General features: G+C 35.9%; 3 protein-coding genes across 4 annotated transcripts; 1 reads left to right on the top strand and 2 right to left on the bottom strand.

Annotated features, from left to right (window-relative positions):
• Positions 1-3,769: 3,769 nt before the first annotated feature.
• LOC141847789 (uncharacterized) lies at positions 3,770-16,968 on the bottom strand. Of its 2 annotated transcripts, XM_074735873.1 has the most exons (11): positions 16,648-16,968; positions 16,477-16,568; positions 16,219-16,385; positions 10,713-10,999; positions 9,665-9,815; positions 9,215-9,461; positions 8,772-8,840; positions 8,483-8,561; positions 5,071-5,188; positions 4,092-4,165; positions 3,770-4,003 (listed from the first exon to the last, which is right to left on the bottom strand). In XM_074735873.1, the coding sequence occupies exons 1-10, from the start codon at positions 16,916-16,918 to the stop codon at positions 4,138-4,140; spliced, it is 1,509 nt and encodes a 502-aa protein (XP_074591974.1). In that variant the 5' UTR covers positions 16,919-16,968; the 3' UTR covers positions 3,770-4,003; positions 4,092-4,137. The 2 variants fall into 2 exon arrangements, with proteins under 2 accessions (XP_074591974.1, XP_074591975.1); XM_074735874.1 differs by lacking the exon at positions 8,772-8,840.
• A 1,004-nt stretch (positions 16,969-17,972) lies between these two features.
• LOC141847306 (ras-related protein RABA1f-like) lies at positions 17,973-18,933 on the top strand. Its single transcript, XM_074735320.1, has 2 exons — positions 17,973-18,298; positions 18,401-18,933. Exons 1-2 carry the CDS (start codon positions 18,081-18,083, stop codon positions 18,837-18,839), a joined length of 657 nt encoding a protein of 218 aa, XP_074591421.1. The 5' UTR covers positions 17,973-18,080; the 3' UTR covers positions 18,840-18,933.
• Positions 18,934-19,882: 949 nt separating this feature from the next.
• On the bottom strand, positions 19,883-25,283 carry LOC141847684 (D-amino-acid transaminase, chloroplastic-like). The gene is made up of 4 exons (XM_074735747.1): positions 25,049-25,283; positions 24,704-24,879; positions 20,250-20,923; positions 19,883-20,174 (listed from the first exon to the last, which is right to left on the bottom strand). The coding sequence occupies exons 1-4, from the start codon at positions 25,103-25,105 to the stop codon at positions 20,086-20,088; spliced, it is 996 nt and encodes a 331-aa protein (XP_074591848.1). The 5' UTR covers positions 25,106-25,283; the 3' UTR covers positions 19,883-20,085.

The raw sequence follows: 25,283 nt of genomic DNA, 5'->3' as shown, positions 1-25,283 counted from the left end.
GAAGAGGACAAAGGAGAAGGATTGGTAACGGAAATAAAGATATAAGTAAATAAAGGAGGCATCTTTATTTATTATTTATTTTTTATTTTATTATTTTATTATTATTTCTTGTCCCAACTCCCAACTCACATGGAATAAAAATTATTTTGTGAAAACTAAAGTGATATTCTTGTTATTTAAGTCTTTTTGTCGGGAAAATTTAGTTTACCCCCTTAGAGTTTATCTATTCATAGATTTTAATATTATCAGAATATTCTCCAAATTGATCCCCCCTCCTTTTTTTTTAACAGAATTTCCTTTAAATTAATTTCTAAATAAGTTCACACTATAAAAATTATAAATTTTTAGATTTTTGAATGTTAAAAAATTTAGTCCATATAAGCTAATTTATCAGATATGCATATCATTTTTTTTAAAAGTGTAAGCTAATTTGTAATCTATTCGTAAAGTAAAAGTTATAAAAATTATATATAAAATTTTAATTTTAAATCTCACCATAATTTAATTATAAAATTATCTCATAATTTTTACTTAGATTTTTTGTAAGTTAATTTGCTAAAGCAAGGGTATTACTAAAATATATACTACATTTGGGGTTCCTTTGGAGCAAAAAAAAAACGACTATAAAATGTATTTAAAAAAAAATACTAAAGGCATATTTTGGGATGTTGTTCCATAAAGATATTGAGTGGACTTGAAGTATTCCTTTTCCAACAAGTATTCCATGTGTTTTGCCTTTTTTGTGATATTGATCATGATGAGAAGAGGAATCACATATCTATACAAATACAACAAGGCGTTAAGTTATTATTATTATTATTTTTTTGCCAAACAAAAGGGAAAAAAAAAAGGGGGGGGCATAGAAAAACAAAGCGTAAAGCAAGAAGAGGTTAATAATAATAATAATAATAATAATAATATCAAAGGAGGAGCATTTGAATTCTTCTCGGGTACAAATAAAAAAGGGCCCTTTTATTTTCAAATCATCAAGGACGCCCCATTATAATTTTTTATGAAAAGGACATCTCATCTCGCTGTTCTATTATGTATATTTACTTAAATGTCCTCTAGTATTATTTTATATTGTTTGGTATTATTATCTCGTCTAAATTCTAAATCAATCGGACGTGTTGTAGTAGCTATGAAATCGTAATTGTTACAAATATTGTAGCAGTTACAATTTTATAGTTGCTACAACATGTTTGACATACTTAACGTTCAAAAAAATTCATGTTGTAGCAGTTATGATTACATAGCTGCTATAACGTGAATGGTAGATGAACAAAGTTGAATTCACGTTGTAGCAATGAACAGGTTAAGTATGTACTATAGCAGTTACAAAATCATAGTTACTATATCATGTATATTTTTGAATGTTAAGTATGTTAGACGTATTGTATCAGCTATGAAACTGTAGCTGCTATAACATTTATAATAATTACAAAACCTAACTGCTACATCACGTTCGACCGATTCAAAATTTAAGATTTAGACAAGAGATATCAGTATAGAATAATATTAGAGGGCATTTGCGTAAATATATATTATAGAACAGTAGGATGCCCTTTTGAAAAAAAAATTAAAATGGGATGCCCGGTTTGAAAATAAAAGGGTACTTTTGTTCAATCTTCTCATTATCGAATTCCAAATTGCATATGAGCTTGAAATAGACCTCACAATTTAGTTAAAATTTTTTATTAAAAAAAAACTCATTTGGATGCTCATTTTGTTAATAACTAAAATAATTGGAGGAATTTTACGAATTAAAAAGAAAATAGAATGTTGGTGCAAAATGAAATTCTTTCATACTATATTACACGTGCTACTACTTAAGTCCATTATTAGCGTTCGGATGCTGCGTTGCTGTTGTTGATAATGATGCCCATTCCGAAAAGACTATTGAATGGTTAAGTGGGCTCTAATTAAATTTGGTGATGTAACATTGGTAATGTTATTAAAAGTTGTTTTTAATTTTTATAATTAGTTAGAGATTTTTTTTAAAATATTTATTTATTTTTTAAAAAATTTGTTAAATTTTAATTATTTTATAAAGAATAGGGGTGTCCTTAGACTATAAAAAAGATTAGAATTTACATATTAATCAAAATTTGAGTTAATATAATTTATAATTTTTTTTCTATGAGTGAAAATCGCATCGTTATCGTTATCGTTGGGCTGTACTGCATCACCATGCTTTGGACGTGTGAGTTAATTAGTGGCGATATAATTAAAATATTATCGGCAAGGTTTATTCATGTCGAGCATCTCATGACGCAACGTTTTATCCACCGTCAACAGCACTTGCGCAGTGGCTGGTCAACTCAGTTGGATGGTGATGCATGGAAAAACAACAAATTTACTTGGAGAAATCAAATCCTTAAATCAATCACACAAAAACTTTGAATATCTATTAAGGTGAAATTATCATTTTACTTTGATAGGTATTCAAGTGCAAGAGCATGGATGAGTCGTTGAGAGCAAATTGTGGCTTAAGCTTCTATTTTAATATGCTAATGTGCATTAAGATAACATGATCATTTCAACTCGATACATTTAACTAAATGCAAGTGCAAAAACTTATATAAGTTATCATCCTTGTGACTTCCGCGAACCTTCTCAAGCCCTCGTATCTAAATCTAGGTCTATGCAAAACTAAATGCGCTTAGTGTTTAAGTTAAGCTGAGGATATAGAGCATTCATGTAGCCTAGACCATGACATTTTACTGAAGATGTCTCAATTTGTGAGAATTCAGTGGCAATAGAAGAATCCTGTTGCAAAGTAGTACAAGATCACATAATTGTAATAGCTTCCGCTATTACATTGGAATTATCACAAGCTACAATGGCATTGAAATAAAGCTCTATTGCCTCTGAAACATAACTGAGTTGATTACGACGCAACAGAGTTGTAAAAGAGGATAAGGATTCAAATCCTGACGAAATCAAACAACACACTCCTACGTCGTGACCAACTGCAATTTCTCAATTTACCTCCTCACAATTAATCATTAGATCGACCGTGTAAAACCGCTAAAGTGACAGATTCCACCTTTATTGCAGAAGAAATAGAACTCTGTCATTCTTTAGACTTTGCCAATAAGTTGTTATCACAAACTGTTCAGTAACTTGTAGAAATCCCTCGTATTAAAAGAGATATATACAACTGTAATAACCACTCAATTTATAGGTAAGACTGAATCCAAATTCAATCCTTTTTTTTTGAATTTGAAAAACAAACAATTTAAATTAGATTAAATTGAAATGCAGCAGGTCAGGGTTTAGTGGTCCTTAAGCCATGGAGTACGATTATGATATATGCTTGTGTGTACAGTAAGTAATAAGATGTCATTATGAGAAATTTAATAGGATAAATGAGCTAAGAGGAGTTGAACCAAGTACTCTACTTTTGATCATAACGTTGTTTATAAATCATGTTGAATACGATTTGATTTCATGATATTTATAATATTTAATGCAGGTACAATGATCATAAGTTAAAATATTGTTAAAACAACCTTACAAGGAATAAACAATTATTTGTTAAACTCGTAAATACTAAACATTTTGGGCCGATCTAATGACTCGATCAATTCAACATGCTTGCCATACCCATTCAAAATGCATATTTTATTTTAAAAAATTTAATCAAATAGAAATAAAATAAGAATTTGTATTCCTTCAAATGAAATAAGAAATTATAAGAAAAATGATTAACATATATCAATTTAATTTAAATTGATACTTCTAATTCCTTTTGATTCAAACATATCCATATTTCAAATACCTTTTCCGGAAAAAAAGAAAGTATATACATTATTTATTTCAAGAAATTAATAAGAAACCAAACGCATAATTATGCAATTCACCTTTTTAAATTTTTTATTAGTAGGCAAGCATCTGAAACGTTGGTTTAAAGCAACTGAAACGTAAGCTGCCATCAATTCTGGTTGTGAACCAGATCCTTTGCTTTTCAGCTCAAGACTTTCTATTAGTAGGCAGCCGGCTGCATTATTAAACATGATTAGATAAGAAGTTAAGAGTGTTAGCAGAATCTTAACAAGCGGTACAAGAGAGAATGAACTGGAAATTACCTCCAAAGTTCATGATACAGATCTTTACAGTAAGCTTCAAAGCAGATCAATGGACATGAGCTGTAAGATCTGACCTGGAGCATGCCCGCAAAATATTAGGCCAAAGACTACGGTGAATAAGGTGTAGGTTGGGCGTCTAAATTAACAAATATAATCAATTAAATATCTGTATATTCACAAACGGCTTGGTCAGATTATGTCCCAACCTTGTCCATTCATTTATTTGTTAAACATAACCAGGTCAACTTATCTTATAAGATAAATAATTTTAACTCAGTCCCAAACCTGAAAAATTATAGGTCAGGTCATGCCGTCGGGTGAACCGATTGTACCAACTTTTGTCACCCCTATTGTAGGTTGGCAAAATCTGATAACATCCCCTTAGGTTGAGAATTTAAGGCAGGTGAAGTCAATTCTTTATCACTAATACCATGTATATCTATACTACTCAAACTCAAGTATGGATATCTTTATTGGTGTCTATCCAAGAGTCGAATACAATTATTATTAATATTTTTTATACACAGCCAATAGAAGCATAAGTGTCTGCTTGGACTGTCAGATGTCCATGTGTCTGTATCCACTGAGTTACGAGGGATAGATGAAAAACATAAATATAAGACGTATTATGACTGCTAAATTTGATTAACCACTTATCCCAAAGTTTAAGTTGTTAGAAAAGAGACAAATTTATATATTTACATCCTTATACCCCTTTGTAATGTGTAGGTGGTGAGAATACATCACTTGATGGGCTCTACTCAACAAATGGATTAATCAAGATACCATGATAATAACATAATGCATTAGGGGAACCTCTTGATATTTATGCATACTAAGCCTCACTTAGCAATATAAACTAAGACATCTATTCTATCCTCTCATTGTCACTTCTTACTCCCTTTAACATGTCTACTTTCAACAATGACAATATTTGTGTTTCCTGTACTGAAAGCAATCATAATTTCCATATAATTACCTGCAAGGGCAGAAGTTTTTGCATATCTTGGAGATAACTATGCTGGTAGCAGAACGAATTTCATCCCATACGGTATTTCCATCTGTACCTTCATCTAATAATAGCTGAAGATTATACTCTGAAAGAAATTAGGCATAATTAGTTCCCTGAACAACTGTCTTAATAGATAAATTTCTGGTTTGCGTAACTGTCCAGGGCTTGACAGAAAGTTGGTGTCATGCTACTATGCCCATACGCTAGAGCAACATGAATTTATTAAAAGCTCTAATGCAATTCATTAACAACAGAGGAAGTAAATGTTAACAAAAGGTTATCAAATGTTTGTTGTACATGATTTACTTAAGATTTCCACGTATCAAATTAATAGCTGTAAATCAAATAGTACACTAGAAAGAAAATGTATGTTAAAGAGCATTATTGGCAGCAAGAGCATAAGGAAAGTAATGGAAATTAGCATCACAACAGTTGATAATTCTTTAGGATATTTGCAGTTAAGTGATCTCTGCTTTAGTTGATTTCATTCTTAATCAGCTTTGGGTTTTCTCTAATCTGGAAATCAAAATTAATCAATTTGTTAGGTAAGCTGATCCTCGTGACTATTTAGTTAATTTCTTTGTCAACAAGTTCAAATGATTCCTACTTTCTCCATTTCAGCATTCTGCATTTTAGTAATCTATATAGCAGCACCATTTCAATTATCATAATGGTGAAAGTTGTGAATTACAATATAGTGTGATAGCATACATCTAAGCACTGATTAACTGGCTTGTAGCATGCAATTACAGAGAAACATACAGACATTAATAACTACGCACATGACATGATTGCTATTACCTAATTGAGATCACAATTTCAGGTCAGGTCCAAAACATTGCAAGCTTATTACCGCTAAGTAATTTGGTGCCTAATTGGAGATGATAAGATGAGAGCCATTATGGAATATTCTGACATTTGGGAGCAATAGTATTACCTACCTACCTTGAGACCATGTAACCTTAGTGATACTGTGGGTCTACAATGGTTAAGTACTACCTAACTGAAGACTATACATTTGAAAATACTGTATGCCTGTGACAGCCAGTTTTGTGAATTCATATATGGAGATCATAAGACTTGTGACAATAGAATGTGGATTTGAGATTTATCATCGACACCAGCTTTAGCAAGAGACCAAAAGACCATAAAAAATTGGCTTTATGCCTATGTGTTCTCTTGGATCTATTTTGGTGATCCACCTGCATATTTTGAGCATAGTCTATATCCATTCATCACAGAGATCTATAATTATTGGATTGACTACTACTTTTATCCTTGTCTATTTTAATTCTTATTTTTCTACAGGAGGCTCTCCACCAGTGCAATTTGTTTTTTGTACACAAACCCAAATTAGTCTGAGCCAAACCATAGATGTATTACTACTATTATTACTCTGAGACACTATTACTAATGTAGTTGGAGTTTTGCATGACATTTTTTATCTTTTGATTTGCTCTATATTTATTATTTTGTGCTTGTATCTATAAAAGAATTCTTAGCCGATCCCACCTAATGGGATAAGGCTTGGCTGTTGTTATATTTATAAAAGAATTCTTGTTGTAGACTTCTTACAACTTCTGCCTATATGAGATAAATATTATGTTATTAAAACTAATATACTAGTGTGATAATCACCTTTACTGTCAATGATATTGTCTTCACAATATTATCAATAAGCGACACAAGCAGGTGCCAATATAATTGTGTACCAGAGAAAAGCTTACTTGCAATGTCACAACTAATTTTGTCCATCTCTTATCCCTAGGCAAAAACAAAATGTCTCGCATAAGTGTTTCTTGGTTACTCTAGCATGTAAAACAGCAAAAGGAATATCTTGCCACACTGTTACAACAAACATGTTTTTATCCATGCAGATATGACCTTCATACAGGTCACTCCTTTCTTTTGCATCTCACCAAATTTCTGAGTCTAGCATCGGATCCTTGCTATTTATATTGTATTGTCCCTTTCCCATCTTCCCTGCAAAGGCACCACCATGAGAACCTCAACCACTACCGACCTATAGCAGAAGGCCAAGAGTTGATTATATGACAAAAGTTTCTGAGACTGCTGCTCCCCAATTCCACAGACCCAGATCTTGCCTCGTATTTGGATCTTCCCATTCCTGTACTCATTAATGCACTACCTCACACTTTCTTTCTCATCACATATCTTATATTGCTTTATGGCCCATTATTTTGCTTGTTATTTCTTCTTTAGCCATGTTAGACCATGAATGAGATAGACTATCATGTATGACATGACAATTTACATTATTATGATAATTGAAAGTTAGTTCCTCTTTCCTATGGAAAATCCAAAGTCGGTTGTAAGTGAATGTTTACTATGAAAATATCACTTGATAGTATCTTCGACAAGTTAAAAAGCTCAATTGGTGGTCAAGGGATGCATTCAAATATATGGTGTTGATATTGTCATTTAATTTTGATGTGGCCAAGATTTCTTCAGTTCAACCCCTTGTCACTTTGGAAATATCATTTCAATTACCACTTTATTAATTGGATATCAAGAACGTCTAATTTGTAAGAGATCTTACTATTGAAGTATGCATGATTTAACTGCTTTAGTTTGCTGCCAGGGAGAGTTCGACTGTGTAAATTGAAAATCTTTTGTATGGGCGAAGCATTCTCTTAGAGCATGGTTTGGTAAATTCAGTATGCCCTTCTCTGGTTTGGTAAATTTCTCAAGGCTCCATGTCATGATCATAGGAAGGAAATTTAAGCATTTTGTGATATCTCAAGAATGCTTGTGGAACGGATCTCCTATATTGTGACTATGGCTATTTACAGATTGTAAGCTATATAAATGCATATTAAGTTCTACAAATAAGTGATTCACTTCAAATTGTTGTATTTGTTGAGGAGACATTGTTTTCAATCTAGTTTTCCCTAAGAGGACAAAATATACAGCGAATGGTTTTCACTTTGTCAAAGGAAAAAGTGCAATCCAAGGAAATACCATTTTATTTGTTAGCTCTAATGGTTAGTTAGCAAATTTTTTGACTAAATCTTTGATAAGTCCTAAAAAGATATAGTATTAATCATAAGTTGTAGTTTTATAATAAGTTTGAACCAAGCATTAGAAATCTAACTGTAAATAGCTAAAGGCATATTTGTATATACAGGGAGCAATAAATGTGAACTATTATTCATCAATTCTACACTTACTAATAGGCTATCAGTAGAATGATGTATCTCAATAGGTTGCATAAAGCAATCTTTTCTTTTTAGAAGAATCTAACTTGCATAATATGTAATCCTTATCCAACAAAGATCTTGTTCAGAGAACATGTATGGAATGGAATAACTAAGATCTTGCACAAAACTCAAGCACAAATATGTTTGATTGGAATCACCTTCACCAGATGTTGTTGCTGTTAAAAAAATCTTTCCTCTGCCATTAACTAAACGCATCAAAGCTCCACTAAGATGAGACTATCCTCAATAGAAAAATAGATCAGTCAAAGAATTGAAATAGGAAGATCATAATTATAAGTAAAAATGAAGTAAAGAAAGCAATCTGAGAACTTTCTTAAAGTAAAATTAAATGGATAATGGTTATAAAAAAAGTTCCAAAACTATCTAAAAAAAAGCAATATGAGAGTTATCTTAATGCAAAATGGTTATTCGAAACACATAAGTTACCTCCTTTACACCACGTAATGGTGAACCTTTCAGACCGAATACCACAAGGGGCTCCTTACTAGAAGGTTTCTGTAGTCAAAAAGGAAACTAAGACCATGCTAAGAATCTTCAATATCAGAAATCAAACTTTTATTTTTTTCTTTAAATATGGAGAAATACTATAATTAAACATTAAGGAATTTTGTATGTTCCTTTTTTCATGATGGGAAAAAAATAAATTGGTTTATTAGGCTAAGTTTGTTCATGTGGTAAGCTGAAGGTAGGTTTTCCATCAATGTAAACTGTTAAGATGCTGATTGTTTGAGCATTACATTGATTTACTACAAGTTTTAAGCAAATTCAAAAAATCCAATAGTAATTTGGCGTTTTTTTACTAGCATTGAGAAACATGTTATGACAAGGTTCATAAGCAGATTTAGAAGATAAGAAACCTATTCAAATACCTTAAATCTGCTATCACTTGCAACCATCATAGAAAAGGTTCTAGCATGTTCTCTCACTGTGCCAGGTTCTGATGGGACACCTCTCTGACAATTTGCAGATGCAGAAAGCTGTAAAACGATTGATTGCAATTCAGAGTTATCTGTGCCTATTAGTACAACACGTGATTTTGGAGAACTTTCCCAAGGTTGACCACTGACAGCTTCTACTCTTTTGAGACCACTCCATTGGAAGACGAAGCGATTTTCTCTGTGATGAAAACCAGTATGCCACTCGGAATTAGTTGTTGATAGTCATGCAAAGTGTGCATAGGTCAGCAGTTTTCACTTATTTTAATAAGATGGATCAGGAGATTATGAGAGTAGTAGCTGGTAGAACAATGCTGCTTATATAGCATGGAGAACAATGGATACTTAAAGGTTCACATTATAGTTCCTACTGAACTTTCATACCTATCCTCAGCAAACCATATGATGCCTTTAGCTCTAATTAGGCTTCTTGAGCATCTCATGATTTTAAGAACTTTTGACTGAAACAACGCCAAAGACAATGGAACTTCAGTTTCAAATGAAGCTGATGAGAATGATGCTCCATGAGGAAAGCCTAATAAAAAAGGGAGAAAAAGAGTGAAGACTGACAATATAAAAGCAAAAGAATGATATCTAAATCATTATCATAATCAAGCCATCTTTCTCGCTTGGGTTCAACTACATGGATTTTATCCCTCCATTGAGCTCAATCTAAATAATTATTTAAAAACATAAAAAAAAAGCATGTTTCATGATATATTAGCTTTAGCCAACTAAACATCCTTTTGTCACTCTCACATTCTAATGTACAGGTTCAAGTTTGGGTTAAAGCAACTGCAGTATGCAATGAATTGGAATAGCCATTAAAATCAATGTCAGTCTAAACTGTACCTCACAGTCATATATCTAGCTTGTTACACGAAACAAAAGAAGTGACAACTAAAAATATGACTCGTAAGCCACTCAATGAAGATGATGAAAACAATGTCATAACAGCCAGAGTTTTTTGGTAACCAGAAGTGAAAACCATCCAGTAAGTCTTCATTTTAAAATGAGATAGGAAAGACAATCTGCCACAAAAACAGAATATATATTGTTAAATCAACATTGTTTCAGTTGTCTTACATTTCCTGCTACAGATTTCACAATTTACAGCATGAATTATTTACTTGTTCTTCAAAGTTAGTCCAAGTACATATGTTTCTCCCAAAGTTACTGATATGGATAGATAAAGTGACAAAATCTGAATTAAGGGATCAACACAACTACATCAAGAAGGCCTATTTCAGCAGCAATTATGTAACATTAACATGGGAGAAACTTTGATGGTTAAACTCTTCCTTCAATCCCGAATTTGGGCTTGATCAGAGAAGCAACTACAATTCGAAGTAAAAAGTGCCAATATGTTCTGATTAAGGGAAACTAAACTAACAAAAAAAATCTCATTAAAATCAAGATAAAGATCAGTTACCAGCATCAAAATTATCAAAAGGCTGGCTGCCAGTATCACCAATAGAAGAAATTTGCATTTGAGCATTATTATGCCTAAATGCCATCTTGGGCAATGATTCATGAGAAAGAATCCCTGGCATACTATCAAAGTTTGTTTCAACATCTAGTGCTTGAAGTTTGGTGCAATCAATCACAAGATCCAAAGGAACTCTACAAAATTGGGAGCGGACAACCCTTGCACCACCTGTTAACCCTTCCAAAATATCTTCAGCATTAGATATCTGACTGAGAGTAGCCAAATCACATCTGCAAGAGATAACTGATCACAGCCATCAATATATTGTCACATTCAGCCAAATTGCAAATAGGTTGATAAAACAATATTTGAGGTGGACTGACAAATATTGTGGCATTGCCAAGTTGAGGACAGCATGAAACCTAATTCTATATAGTTATACAATCTAATGTTCCAAACATGGTTTAATCTGCATTCTCAAATCCTTCTAAAATTTTCAGAGTTGATCACTTTTAGCATAAAAATATGAATTGAAATTGTCTTATTGTAAGATGAATGAAAGAAATAAATGGTTATATATGTTGCAAGGTATGATTTAATAAAGTAATAAATTCAGATTCAGTACAATAAATGTTTTGCTGTTGGCAAACATCTTGTTAGCAGGGCACAAGCTTGAAGTTTGTATCCCTTTGTGTGGTATGTAAGATAAATCAGAAACTAGTCTGAACAAAACAAACTGCACGATACTGCCACAGAACATTGTGTTTATATTTTATCATCAAGTATCCATTCCAAATTGGAATGCATGTAAAATCTTCTCCAGAAAAGTCTTATTTCTTTGACAGAAATTGTTTTAAATATATTTCCACAAATTGAAGTGAGTTCAACACTTAGGTTCATGTTATTCTATTAAACCAAACCATGTAACAAACTAAATTGAATTGAATGCCTCTGATACTAGTTCAATTAGACTTATTTATCCACAGATACCTATCTTGCACTTGTTTATTTTTACGAGTTTAAGTGACCTATAGAAACTAAAAAACCTAATTGCAAGCTGACTTCTCTCAGCCCGACACCTTCTTTGCTCCCATTTAAGGTTCATCATAAATTTTAGTCATTCTAAAGCTTGACTAAAGTTTGATTCAAGGCCAAATTCACAAAAACTGAATCACAACAACTGAAGGTGAAGGTGCTATGTCGTTCAGTTATTTCTTCTTACGGTCTTCATTCTAGAACATGAAATGTCTGTCTAAATATTTCATCACCAATTTTGTAATGGCCATAAGAGACCCACATTATTCAAGAGTAATTGATAGCAATAGTTGCACACAATTACTTAGAGTAGTTCCATGCAAGTTTAAAATGTTGACGGAGTTTGAATCTTTAACTGGAATAATACGATTTCGGTATGATATTATATCATACTTATTTTCTTTCTTATGATAATCTATAATTTATCATTCTCAAATATTAATGGTATTGTATCAGCACTACTATGCTAATACCAAAAGGAATGTTGTACGTCAAATCTTAGATCAACCTCATAATTTTTTAAAACCCAAATTAAATAATTATTCAAAACTTGTATATGATATTGATTTCTCCATATGTCCATCAACAATACCATGTTAATACCAAAATGTGTTTCGCACATCAAATTTTACAACATTCTTGTTAGATCAACCCATAGTTTTTTAAGACCCAAATTAAATAATTATCCCAGAATTTGTGATATTGATATTGTTTTGGTCTTAAGCTGACAGTACTAGAATCGAAATTGTACAACCACATGATAAAGATGCACATATATCCCTGAATTATGACTTAATGGATCACCATATGATGCATTAGAGTTATAATAAGAAAGTTGAGAATATAATGATCCTCGATCTGAACAATTTTAGTTAAGCTCTTCTATATCTTAATAATTACAAGCTTCATTTGATTACAACTCTTATATATATATTGATACTGACTCTTAATAAATCTAGCTTATATCATCCTGGGTTGCATGTGTGAAACTTTGCTCACATATTCAAGGCTCAATAAAGTTGAGAGATTATAAGTTTCACCACCACCTAATATATTTCCATTACCATCACCTCGATTAGTAGTTGCAATATTGTCAACATCGCTATCATTATTTCAGACTTCTCCTAGGATTACAATGTCAGAGTGTGACAATGTTTTGACACTCTCATCATCTCATCGTGTTCTTGTTCATCGATTGCATTTAGTTCCCTTTCCCTTGTGCTAGATTAGAATTCCATTTCTCTTTATACGAGATTGTGGAAGTTTTGTCATACCCTTTATTTATGACCTTTGGTAGTGTTGGTTGGAATGTTTTAGAACGTTTAGGTTAAGATCCAAACAATTGAAATTGTCAATTAGAAGCTTCATCATCAGTGTCTTCCTCACCAGAATCTCCTCTAACTTACATTTTTTTCAATCTGGTAGGTAAGGAATTGAAATGGGCATGGTCAATCTCCTACTTAATCAACTAATGGATTCTCAACCTCAACAACACTTCATTAATGTATCATTGGATATCATCATTCTTGACAAATCAGATTTATATCACTAGACTCTTCTTCCTTCTCTTCTAACCTTTAACTGAAATGCATATTATACTAAAGATAGACCATCTTCTTTGAGCAACCATGAAGGATGCAATTTTGCACTTTCACACTTCAAGCAATGAGGGAGAAATTTGACTAATTTCATTTGAAACCTCTTAAGACGTCATCTCAGTGAGAATGTGTCTTGTAACTTTTTTTTTTTCAAATTAGGAGTTGATCTTCCATATTGTAACTATCACTCAAATGTAAGATAATTACGTGGTATAATTTAAATAGTCCTCTATATGTGTTGATAATTAATAATTGATTATTTTATATTATCAATATCCAATTTATATCTGAATGACAATACAAAGGATCACAGAAGCTTCTCAAAATATTCCTCGTTAATAGTCATATGCCTATTTTGATTCTAGGTAATAAACTCAACAACTAATTCTCTATTTGGTTGTAGTTCTGTTATTACACTTCAGAGGAGCACTAGGAGATCATCATTTGATTAAACACTAGTGATATTGATATGTCAGGTTAAAATACTAACCAAAAATACTCAAACAAAATTTCCTTATTATAAAAAAAAATGATGCATAGTTGGCGACAACAGGCACCTCTTGATTTACTCTATTCTTTCATGCAAGGGCTTTATTGTCATAAGAAACTTTGCAATATAATCACAAAATATAACAAATATGTAAATTTGCTGTCTACCTACCCTTGGTAGTGCTAGAGTACAAAGAGATTTTCCAATGGACAAAAGTGGACATGTCATTCAATGATTTTTTTTCTAGGATAACAATTTTGACAAGAGAAAGTGAATTACAAACCTAGTCGTTGTCGATCATAGAATCTCTCTGGCAATAAATTTCCTCATTAATCTATAAAATGAGTGAAGATTATAAAGGAATTTTATTAAATATTGCCCATTTTTATTAACTTTTTTGATAAATTGAGTTTACTAATGCCCATCATCAAAGCAATGCAATGTGTTATGGTTGGCCCAAAACAATATTAGATATGCTTGCTCTAACAACACTATCTCTCTTGAAGTTAGCACCACTGTCTATGACCACTAGTACTTTATATTCCACATCTATCTCTCAATCTACACTATTCAAGATATGTAAGATCACACCATGGTTTTTTGCAGTTGCACAATGATATTATACAGTTACATTAACAACAAATTTATGAAATATCATATTTCTATTGCCGGAAAAAATATCATATTTCTATTGCGATACAATAGAAAGTTGATAATGCTTATACGCAAAGGTCTTGTCCAGGTATTGCAGATCAACATAACTCAATATAGGCTCTATTACTCCTTGCATGATAGGATCCTTTCCTTGTTCGGCTAGGTATGAACTTACAGTTACATACACAGTCAGAGGATGCATGCAAGGCTGAAAATTTTAGATATTAGGCACCATGCCACGATAATACCTATAGTTTGTTGAGTTAGCAATATCTGATTAAAATGAAATTTTTGGCAATCATTGGACAATTGATTTCTTTTTCTCCTTTGTGTGAGCATCATCGATTGCATTATGCTTGCTAGCTTAGTCCAGAAAGGCCATTAGGTTAATGTCGACAAATATCAATTGCAACCTTCATCTTGCAGAAGGAAAGAAACAACTAATATCAACTTATAGTAAGGTAACACAAACACTTGCATTTTTCCCCAATGTTGGTGTAGAGGCTAAACCACTAATGCTAGTTGAGCCACTTCCACAAGAACCAGTTGTGTCACAACTATATGGCATTTGTTGTTCATACTCATATTAGCTTGGGAAGCATAAAGAGTGACTAGAAATTCTTAGTTATTGGGATATCATCGCTATGTCCTTTAAATTCATCGTAGATTTTCCAGAAGTTTGCCTATCAAACCCTTCACATTGTTGTTGTTTATATTTGACATTTTGTTTTCATCAAGTTCCTCTGTTACACAATGAAAATCTTAAAAGAATTTTTGAACACTTTGAAACATCTAGGTATCCATCAGCAAGATGATGGTTGAGGCAAAAGAATATACTGCTGGGCCCTACTTTGGCGTAGGCAGCATTGTTCCAACACAACTAGCATTGTGATTAACAGTGTCTCGATCTCTCGTAGAACAAAATTTTTGACTGTGTCGGCCATCAAAGCTCAATACTTTAAACCATGATTCCATAATTAGAATGGTTAATGCTCAATCTATGGATTAGAATTGTAGGCTACCTATCAATATGTCTAAACCATCTCAACCTATTTTTTCACAATTTATCATTTTTAAAATTACATTTAATTGCTCTTGGGTATTACTATTTTTTAACTTTATCCTTTCTAGTAACTCCACACTTCAAAGAAACTTCAATTTTGTTCAAAGAAAATGAGAGACAATATTGATTCAAATGAGATCAAATGTTTCAACCATGTAAGAAGACAATAAAATGAACCAATAGGAGAAGATATCTTACTTCATGTTTCAAAAACACCAGTCACAATGGAAGAAAAGGATTCATGTGGCAAGAAAAGAACATGTTGAGGATCCAAGGGAAATCAGGTGCTAATGGAGAAGCAAGAAAAGTAAGGAATGGTTCTATAAGGAGATAAGAGGTGTTACTAATCAAGTCAACTGAAATTTCTGTATTGGCAGAGTTCAAAAGCATGAAGTAGTGAAACAGAAAAATAATACTGATAGCTGGGTACTGGAAACTTTGTTTATGTTGATGAAAGTTAGCATCTCAATTGGACTAGTCAGAGAGCACTCAAATTTCAGAGGCACTATCAGAATTAATGCAATCATCACATTTTCATCACTACCAATCTATTTTTAATGTCAATGATAACATGTTTGGCGCGCGTAAACACACAAACGGAAAAAAGGGGCAGCCTGCATGCTCGCGCTTAAATCCAGGGACTGAAAGATATAATGTTGATAAGCATACTTGTTTAATAAAACGATATCGACATGCTGTAACTGCCTCCTGACAATGTCAATATTAATGATCTTATCGAGAGATTCTGCATCAACCACAGCAACTGTAAGATCCAGATGAATGCCTACTTCCTTCAGATCGGCAACAAACTTATCAGGTCTTGCTAGCCCAGACGTCTACAGAAACAATTTATACAACAAACATAATCTCGTTTTAGCATAGTCAATCAACAAGAAGAAAACCCCATAAAAGCCAGTAGAATAAAACCTCAACGAGAAGACAGTCGAAGTTGTGCCTACTATCGACAATCCGCTGAAGGGACTCCCGGAACGGCCCACTGACATCACAGCAAGCGCAGCCTGAAATCAACACGGTATCAGTTTAACCAACAAAGGAGGAACTAGATCGGCCAAGCGAGGATAGAAAAGAAGGGGGAACCGTGGGTGAGGGAGACGGTGGATAGGTTAAAGGCCTGGTTGAGGCGGGCGGCGTCAAGGAGAAGGGAATCAACGTCGGAATCGGCGAACTCGTTGACGAGGACAGCGAGTCGGAGGTCGCCGCGGTTGTCGAGTAGGTGCTTGAGAAGCGTAGTTTTGCCGCTGCCAAGAAAGCCGGTGACGAGGGTGCAGCCCATGCGGCCGCCGGCAAGGCCCGACCTCCGGTTGAACACCCGATTCTCAAACGCGGCGCTCATCTCGTTCCCTTCCATGCTTACTTCACAGCCTCACTGGGATCGGTTCTGCCCTCGCCCCTCGGCTTGGCTATAGGTTGGAAGGTTTCCAGAACTTTCGATTAACATTGAATAGAGAAACTGACATATATCTATATAAACAAACACTACTATTTGGCATATATGTGTTGTGTAGCAATGCAGAATCATTTCCTGGGAGTGGTCGGTTTGATCTCATAGAAATTTTTCATCGACCATCAGATAAATCGGGAAGTATATACGGGATCGGCTAATCCTACTAACCGACCAAATGCCGAACATCCTTTGATTGTGTTCCTCGTTTGAAAGAAAAATCTTGCAAATACGCCATAGCTGGGGATCAAATCACATATTCCTGGATCACAATTCGGATGTCTTACCGTTGCACCATTGCTCCGGGGACGAGTGTATGTCTAACAGAACATGTTTATTGTGGTTGTGGGAATCAAATAAGACATGATGCTTAGTGGTTCTGTTTGATCTGGTGGCATATACAAAAATCCTATTATCCTATGCATTAACATGATTCGGGGAATTCATTACAGGCACGATACGATTCTTCTATGTATTATTGCCTTTGCTTAATCAATTCTTTTTTCCTATTTTTGGATGACATATCTAAATTTTTTTAGTCTAAAATTTTTTGTCCAAATTTTAATTATAATATATTATATGATATTTTCCGGAAACACTCGTGCTTTCGCATAAACAAGGGAAAAGGCTACTCATCTCCCGCATAAATCGTCGCCGTTCTAATTTATACAGCGGGGTGAGTACATGTCAGCCTCTGCGGATGTAAACTGGGTCAGCGCGGAGCAGTTGTTATGCGTAGCGCAACCCATCGCATTTTTCACGAGGTCTGCCGTTAGACCGGCAAAAAAAAAAACGAGTGGGGTCCTTGTTGTTAGCCAATCATGATGCGGGTGAAGAAATGGGTTGAAAAAAGAATTAGCTTGCGGGTAGTAGAGTCTCACCCACCGTGCCACGCGAGCGCGCTGCGAGACCAAGTCCGCGAGAACTCGTCGTCTTCATTTCGTGCCTTCGTCTTCGAGCTCTCAATCCATCTCTCGTTCGTGTTCGTCGATAAGAACAAGGGAGAGAGATCGGAGAAGGGAGCACGAGATCGAGAAGAAATTAGATAGAGGAATACATCGAAGTAAACATGGCGTACAGGTCGGACGACGAGTACGACTACCTGTTCAAGGTGGTGCTGATAGGCGACTCCGGCGTGGGGAAGACCAACCTGCTCTCCCGCTTCGCCCGCAATGAGTTCAGCCTCGAGTCTAAGTCCACCGTCGGCGTCGAGTTCGCCACCCGCACCGTCCACGTCGACGACAAGCTCGTCAAGGCTCAAATCTGGGACACCGCCGGACAAGAAAGGTACCCGATCGAACGATATCCCCTTTAACCTATCGATTCTGGTATTCCAACTCGTTGACTTGGTGCCAATCTATTGCGTTGATCGATCGACTTGAGAAACAGATACCGAGCCATCACCAGCGCCTACTACCGAGGCTCCGCCGGCGCCCTCGTCGTCTACGACGTGAGCCGCCGCGCCACCTTCGAGAACGTCGAGAAGTGGATGCAGGAGCTGCGCAACCACACGGACTCCAACATCATCGTCATGCTCGTCGGCAACAAGGCGGACCTGCGCCACATAAGGGCGGTGTCCGTGGAGGAAGCGGCGGCGCTGGCCCGGAGGCAGCAGGCCTTCTTCGTGGAGACCTCCGCCCTGGAGTCCACCAACGTGGACGCTGCCTTCACCGAGGTGCTCACGCAGGTGTACCGCGTGGTGAGCAGGAAGGTGCTCGACATCGGCGCGGACCCTGCGGCTTTGCCCAAAGGCCACACCATCGATTTGAACTCAGCGGAGGAGGAGAAGCCATCACCAGTTAACAAATCCGGGTGTTGCTCGAGTTAATTAACTAGCTAGCTAGCTAGCCAGCCATACATGTGTTAATTTGTGCGAGTTCTTGCAGAAATGTAAAATTAAGTGGCTTTCTTGTTTTTGTTCCTCGAAGGATTCTTTTTTGCTTGCAAAACATGTTCTTGTTTAGTTATTATTGTTCTGGCAGGATGTTGTAGACGGTCAAGTCATCAGTCAAGAATTTATCATCTCACTCGATGTTGATCCCGTCGATGAAAGAACTTGAAGAAGGAAGCTAAACGAATAGATTAGCAGGGTGTCGAGGATTCCCGACAGATCACTCCGACGCTCAAGTCAGTAAAGGAAAAGAAATGTATGAAGTAGCTGGAATCGAAAGAGTATTTATACCTACGAGAGAGGTTATATACTCACAAGAAGGAATCTCCACGCTAGCATGAGGGCAAACTCCAGTTGTGCTTGAGGAGATGGGTCCTACAAATTGCTGACAAGTGAACCTGCAGTGCAGCATCTAGGAGACCAAGTCTGCAAACCTTGTAATCGCCCTATGGCTCAACGGTTCTGATTATTCTTTACATTTTGGCCACGGGCTCAGACATGAAGGGATTTAGAGGACCAAGCCTGATAACCTAATAACCATCTTGGTCCTTTGGCAGAATTCACACGTTTGGAAGCTTTCGTCGCTTTCTGAGTTGAGAACAGCTACAAGAGAGACTCGAAGATTTGAGACAGTTGAGGTCCGAATGGCCGAGATGAGAACTGAATGACCTAGATGGATGAGGTCGAGGGCCAAGTGACAGAGACGATTGAGATCAGACGAGCCGAGACGAGGGCCGAGTGACCGAGTTGATTGAGATCGGATGGGCCGAGACAAGATCGAGAGAGCCAAAAAGGTTGGGATGAAGATATCAAGTTGGTCGAGCCGGTCGAACTAATCCTCCCTAAGGCTGATTATTGACTGATGTCTTTGCCACTTTACTGCCACATAAGACCACTCAAAATCCGCCACATCAGTTACGACTGTTAATTTGTTCTCTTTGATCAGATACGTATGCAAGACAAGTGATGTGCAAGACAAGTAGAAGACAAGAAAATTCAGCAAGGACGTTTTAGGAGTAGTTGAGCAAACACTTGCATTGGATGGAGATAAACAAACACGAGAAGATACTGCACAAAGTTTCATAGAAATCAAAGAGAACTATTCGGGCGATATGAAGCCAGATCATAAAACCAATTATTCCAACTACCAGGACATGCACATCGGCTATGCAAACACCTTTTACTAATAAGGAACTTGAATCCGTTCTGGACCACCAAGCATATCCTCCCAGAGCAGATTAGAGAGAGCAAGCGTGAGTTCCCCGACTTTTCCTGACACAGACAAGAAAGAATAAGAAGAACAAAAAAAACAAATGAAGTTTATCTGCATAAGGGAATAAGCAATACCATCTCCAATTGGACGATCATCCCATTGGATAATAGGTAATATAGGCAAGCCACTTCCAACAAACATCATCTCAGCTGAATCTTTCGCATTATCAACTGTTATATCAGCAGTGCTAACGCCTATTAGAAGACCTTTCTCTACCAATTGGGGAGCTAGTGCCAGAAGCCTCTTAGCAGTGCAGCCACTAAGAATCTTGTCGAACGATGGAAGCAGTAGTTCCTTGTTTTTGGTTATGAATGCAACATTAACATTAGGGCCCTCTGCTACATAGCCTTGCTCATCGACCCAAATTGCAGCCCAGGCACCCTTCTCCTCTGCCTCCATTGCTGAGAGAACGTTTGGGAGATAATTCACGTTCTTCACGGTAGCAAATAGAGGAGGTTTCATTGGCACGGTGGATGTGATGACTTTGACACCTTCCTTGCACTGAGAATAGTCATCGTCAATTACTACTGCATAGAAGGCAGCTTCTGGACAGCCGGCTGGTGATAACAAGAAATTACCAGGACCAGCACTGAGCCAGTATCGAAGTGATCCCTTTTTGCATTTTGATGCTACCGTCATTTGGATAAGAATATTATGCAAAATTTCTCGAGGAAAGGGTGATTTGATCTTTGCATTTGATGCTGACCTTAAGAATCTGTCCAAATGAGTGTCGAGCTCGTACAGGTACCTGCAAATTTGCATACAAGGTCACATAAGACATTGAGTTTCAAGAAGAAAAGTTCAATGCATCCAAGCCTATTTACTATGAAACTATTTGTCTTCTAAACTTTCTCGAACAAAAAAATTCAAATCAAGCAACGTTTAAGTCAACCATCTGATGCAATTCTTTAGCCGATATGTCTAATCGAAAGTCATACAAACTAAGACTCTTTACTTTGACCATACATTTACTTTATAAAGGCACTTGTCTCTGGAATCCAGTTAACCTGGTTCTTTTCCGAGCATATGGCAATCTACTAAAGAGAGAGATCTTAGTTTGATTTGAAAGCAATAGCAATATGATGTATAGAAACTAAATCAATGATGCACCTAATTAAGGATCATGCTTATCATCTTTAATAAGGCTACCAAACTGAAATTGAATGTCAATGGCAAGCGAAGGTTAACTTGAATCCAACGCAAGAGTCATTGATTCTTACTTGTCACCGGAAGGATTCCTACAATGTAGCAGAACTTTTCTGCAGGGATCAAACAACAATCTGTATCTTGGTCTCAATGGAGAAGAGTCAAGATGTCCAAATTAAATGAATTATTCTCTTCTTATATCAAGCCCATCTTGCAGGGACCATCCACCATAACGTTCATAACTCGTTAACATTAGCCCATTAATGTTAACGAACCGAGTTATTAGATCTACACATTTAATCCACATCCATTTATATAAACTCTCCTTCATGATACGAGCATTAAATCACTTAATGGGGTTTAATACTTTAATGGCAATTGTTGTTGGTGTTAATTCAAGTATAAGCCTACCAAATAGAGATTAATCCCCTAATGAGGGCTTATTCCTTTCAATCTTTTACTTGGGATATACTTAATACTTTATACACCACACAACACCTTAATTGAGCTCAACATGCCAAACTTGGGTTAAATAACCCCTTAAACAATCTAATCTATTAATTCAATTAGCACAGGACTAAAGAAGTCAGAGTTACTATAACTATAATAAGACCCAACAATAATCACAATTCTAATTTAATTAATGACATATATCAAATCTGGATGTGTAATATGAAAACAATATGAAATGTGATCTATACATACCAATTTTCAAAAGTCCTCCTTATGACCCAAAATGGGTCTGAATCATGTTTACTTAACCTTATACAAAACCGTAGTAGTAAACCATGATTCAATCTTATAACTTATATTTACAAAATCATATGCAAAATTGCAATAATAAATAGAGTCTCATATCATATTTACAAAACCGTATGCAAAACCGTAATAGTAAATCATGATGTCTCTATGTTCAAAGAGTCAAAACCATATACACATGTAAAAACTTTAATACGTACAATAAACCAACATACATGTGTTCATTAATATAGAGTATTGTACTAAAATACAGATTCCTACCAAATGGATACTTCGTCAAAATGAAGAGTCCCCATGTTCAGCACATATTGATAAAACACCTTAGGTGACAATCCCTTGATGCGCGGATTCGCTAATATGGAATCTGTCCTTATATGCTTTATCATAATTTGACCATTCTGAACCCTTTCTTTAACCGTCAGAAACTTCATGTCGATGTGTTTAGACTTCGACGAACTGCGATTATTCTTGGAATATAATTCTGTAGCTTTATTATCACAGTTGATCCTCAATGGCTTGTCAATGCCCGAATGATCTGTAACCCTGTGATAAGGTTCCGCATCCATATCTCTTCGTAACAGGCTATAAATTCTATCTTCATAGTGGAAGTGACTATTAGCTTCTGTTTGCCATTTTTCCATGATATAACCCCTCCCGCCAACATGAAGATATAATTTGAGGTGGACCTCCTGCTATCTAAGCATCTAGCAAAATCGGAGTATGAATATCCAATGATCTCCAGATGACCTGATCTCCGATAGGTGAGCATGTAATCCTTCGTTCTTTGCAAATACCACATAACCCTCTTTACAACTTTCCAATGCTCTGGTCCAGAGTTACTCAAATATCTGCTCAACATCCCCATAATGCACCCAAGATCTAGACGCGTGCATACCCGAGCATACATCAAACTCCCTACTGTTGATTGATTTAGAAGGCTACTATTCGTGAATTCATCCATCCAATCGATTATAATAATCGATTGATGAACACCAATAGATCCCACTGATCGATTCGGAAACCTTATGTGGACAATCCAATAAACAACAATCGATTGGCTCCTCACGATAATCGATTGGTGTGAACCAATCGATCATCCCAATCGATTCCAAACCCTGTTGTATCCGATCCTAAACTCAACAATCGATTGGCAACTCATGGCAATCGATTGGCAATAACCAATCAATCACCCAATCGATCCCAGATGGTTCTGTGCATGATCTTAGGTTCAGCAATCGATTGGTCTTAATGGTAATCGATTAGTGCTAACCAATCGATCACCTAATCGATTCCAGAGCTCTCTGTGCGCGATTTCAGATTTATCAATCGATTGGTTCTAATGGTAATCGATTGGTGATAACCAATTGATCACCCAATCGATTCCAAAGCTTACTGTTCCCAAATTCGTGCTTACCAATCGATTGGTAACCGAAAACCGTGTTTCTGAACGTGATTTTTCAGCTCAAAAAACCTTAAAATTACGTTGTCAATCGCATTTATCGCGAATAATGTGAAAAACTCGATCTATAAGTTAAATCCTAACCTATCCATGCTACATTCGATGGATATGTATCAATTTCGCTCATCCAAATGGAATCGAATGTGAAATTGATGTATATGTACTAAATCGTCGAAAATAAGGATCATGCTTCTCATCTTTAATAAGGCTACAAAACTAAAATTGAATGACAATGGCCAGTGAAGACTAACCTAAATCCAACGCAAGAGTCATTGATTCTTACTTGTCGCCGGAAGGATTATTGCAATGCAATGGATGTCTTCTGCAGGGATCGAGCAACAATCCTTATCTTGGTCTCAATGGGAAAGAGTCCAAGGAAGAAGAAGAAGACCAAAGTCAAAATACTCAAATTGAATGAACTCTTCTCTTTTTATACCAAGCTCATCCTGCAGGGACCATCCACCATAAAACCCATAACCCATTAACAACCCATTAATGTTAACGAATCAGGTTATTGGATCTACATATTTAATCCATATCCATGTATATAAACCCCTCTTCATGTTACAAGCATTAGATCACTTAATGAGGTTTAATACCTTAATGGTAATTGTTGTTGGTGTTAATTCAAATATAAGCCCATCAAATGAAGATTAATCCCCTAATGGGGACTTAATCCTTTCATGATTTCCAATTCACAACATAGATGGACCATAAACCGGCAGGTGAATCCATAGGAATTGCAATTCAAAACTTGTTCCTGTTGAACTAGAAAAAAAAAAAAGCCAATTTCATTGATGCAACTGCACAAACCTGCTTCTGATTTCCCTGCTAACCAATTGAATCTGCGAATATGATTCACATTTTAAAACCTTGCCTCCACAACCATTTTCCCCATAAATTTCATCTTCATATAAAGAGGATAAAAATGCAATTTTGTGTTCGCAGTCTGTGAAAGCATTCAAGCTATATATACATATATATATATTATGCAAAGAGGATGAAACCGCAATTTTTTGTTCTCAGTCTGTGCTGCAAACTCACAAGAAGCAGCTGATCAAAGAAATGATTATAGATTATCAGCTAGGGTTCATAATGGTGAAACCATTGGCAAATCAGCTAACAAAAAAGATTGAAACAAGCAACTTAAATAGTGAAACCCACCCGTCCATAAGCATGGCTGTATCGAAGACACCATGCCCTCTGTGTACCATGTGATCGTCCATGGGGATAACCATCATCGCTGGATCAAGAATAATCCCACCGACCACGCTGGAATACATTGCTGGGTAAGGTTGCTTTTTCACAGCGCTCCACTTCTCCTTCAGCTTGTCCAAAACCTAATTAAAAAATCAATCAACAAAAGATTTATTTTTCCCTCAAGTAAAAAAAAAAAAAGGATCTTTTGCCAGCACAAAATAAACGGATCCACAAAAGAGTTCGGAAGTGGGGGAAGAAACAATAACAAAAATAAAAATTTTAACGGGAAAAGGCGATCATTTCATCTACCTCGGTGGCCGACGAGTAAATCGGAACTGCGAACGGACCTGAAACCTCGTCCCCCATGGAGAAGAAGGAAGTGTGACGAGATGGCGGCAGAAGGGGCGAGACCGGAAAATGGCGTGTGAGACGACAGCGCGCAGGGAAGAGAGTTTAAGAAGGCGAAAAGCCGACGCTTTGGCTTGTCGAGTAGCGGCTGATAAACAAAGACTGGGCGAGGTGGAAATCCTGGTGTGCTGATGCG

This window comes from Curcuma longa, chromosome 16 (assembly GCF_044706935.1).
Source record: "Curcuma longa cultivar G26 ecotype Majalengka, Jawa Barat chromosome 16, ITB_CL_G26_1.1, whole genome shotgun sequence".
NCBI lineage: Eukaryota > Viridiplantae > Streptophyta > Magnoliopsida > Zingiberales > Zingiberaceae > Curcuma > Curcuma longa.
Note: the sequence above shows the minus strand (reverse complement) of the source record. Positions and strands in the feature narration are given on the sequence as shown.

What these genes read in the sequence shown, in the direction of transcription:
- LOC141847789 (XM_074735873.1), bottom strand. Translation starts at nt 16,918, where the DNA reads ATGGAAGGGAACGAGATGAGCGCCGCGTTTGAGAATCGGGTGTTCAAC. An exon ending in GATATCGTTTTATTAAACAA is followed by an intron (nt 11,000 to 16,218) that starts GTATGCTTATCA and finishes TATCTCTTGCAG; the next exon opens with ATGTGATTTGGCTACTCTCA. An exon ending in ATATGGTTTGCTGAGGATAG is followed by an intron (nt 9,462 to 9,664) that starts GTATGAAAGTTC and finishes TTTTCATCACAG; the next exon opens with AGAAAATCGCTTCGTCTTCC.
- LOC141847306 (XM_074735320.1), top strand. Translation starts at nt 18,081, where the DNA reads ATGGCGTACAGGTCGGACGACGAGTACGACTACCTGTTCAAGGTGGTG. An exon ending in GACACCGCCGGACAAGAAAG is followed by an intron (nt 18,299 to 18,400) that starts GTACCCGATCGA and finishes CTTGAGAAACAG; the next exon opens with ATACCGAGCCATCACCAGCG.
- LOC141847684 (XM_074735747.1), bottom strand. Translation starts at nt 25,105, where the DNA reads ATGGGGGACGAGGTTTCAGGTCCGTTCGCAGTTCCGATTTACTCGTCG. An exon ending in TTTACTCGTCGGCCACCGAG is followed by an intron (nt 24,880 to 25,048) that starts GTAGATGAAATG and finishes TTTTTTAATTAG; the next exon opens with GTTTTGGACAAGCTGAAGGA. An exon ending in TGATCGTCCAATTGGAGATG is followed by an intron (nt 20,175 to 20,249) that starts GTATTGCTTATT and finishes TGTCTGTGTCAG; the next exon opens with GAAAAGTCGGGGAACTCACG.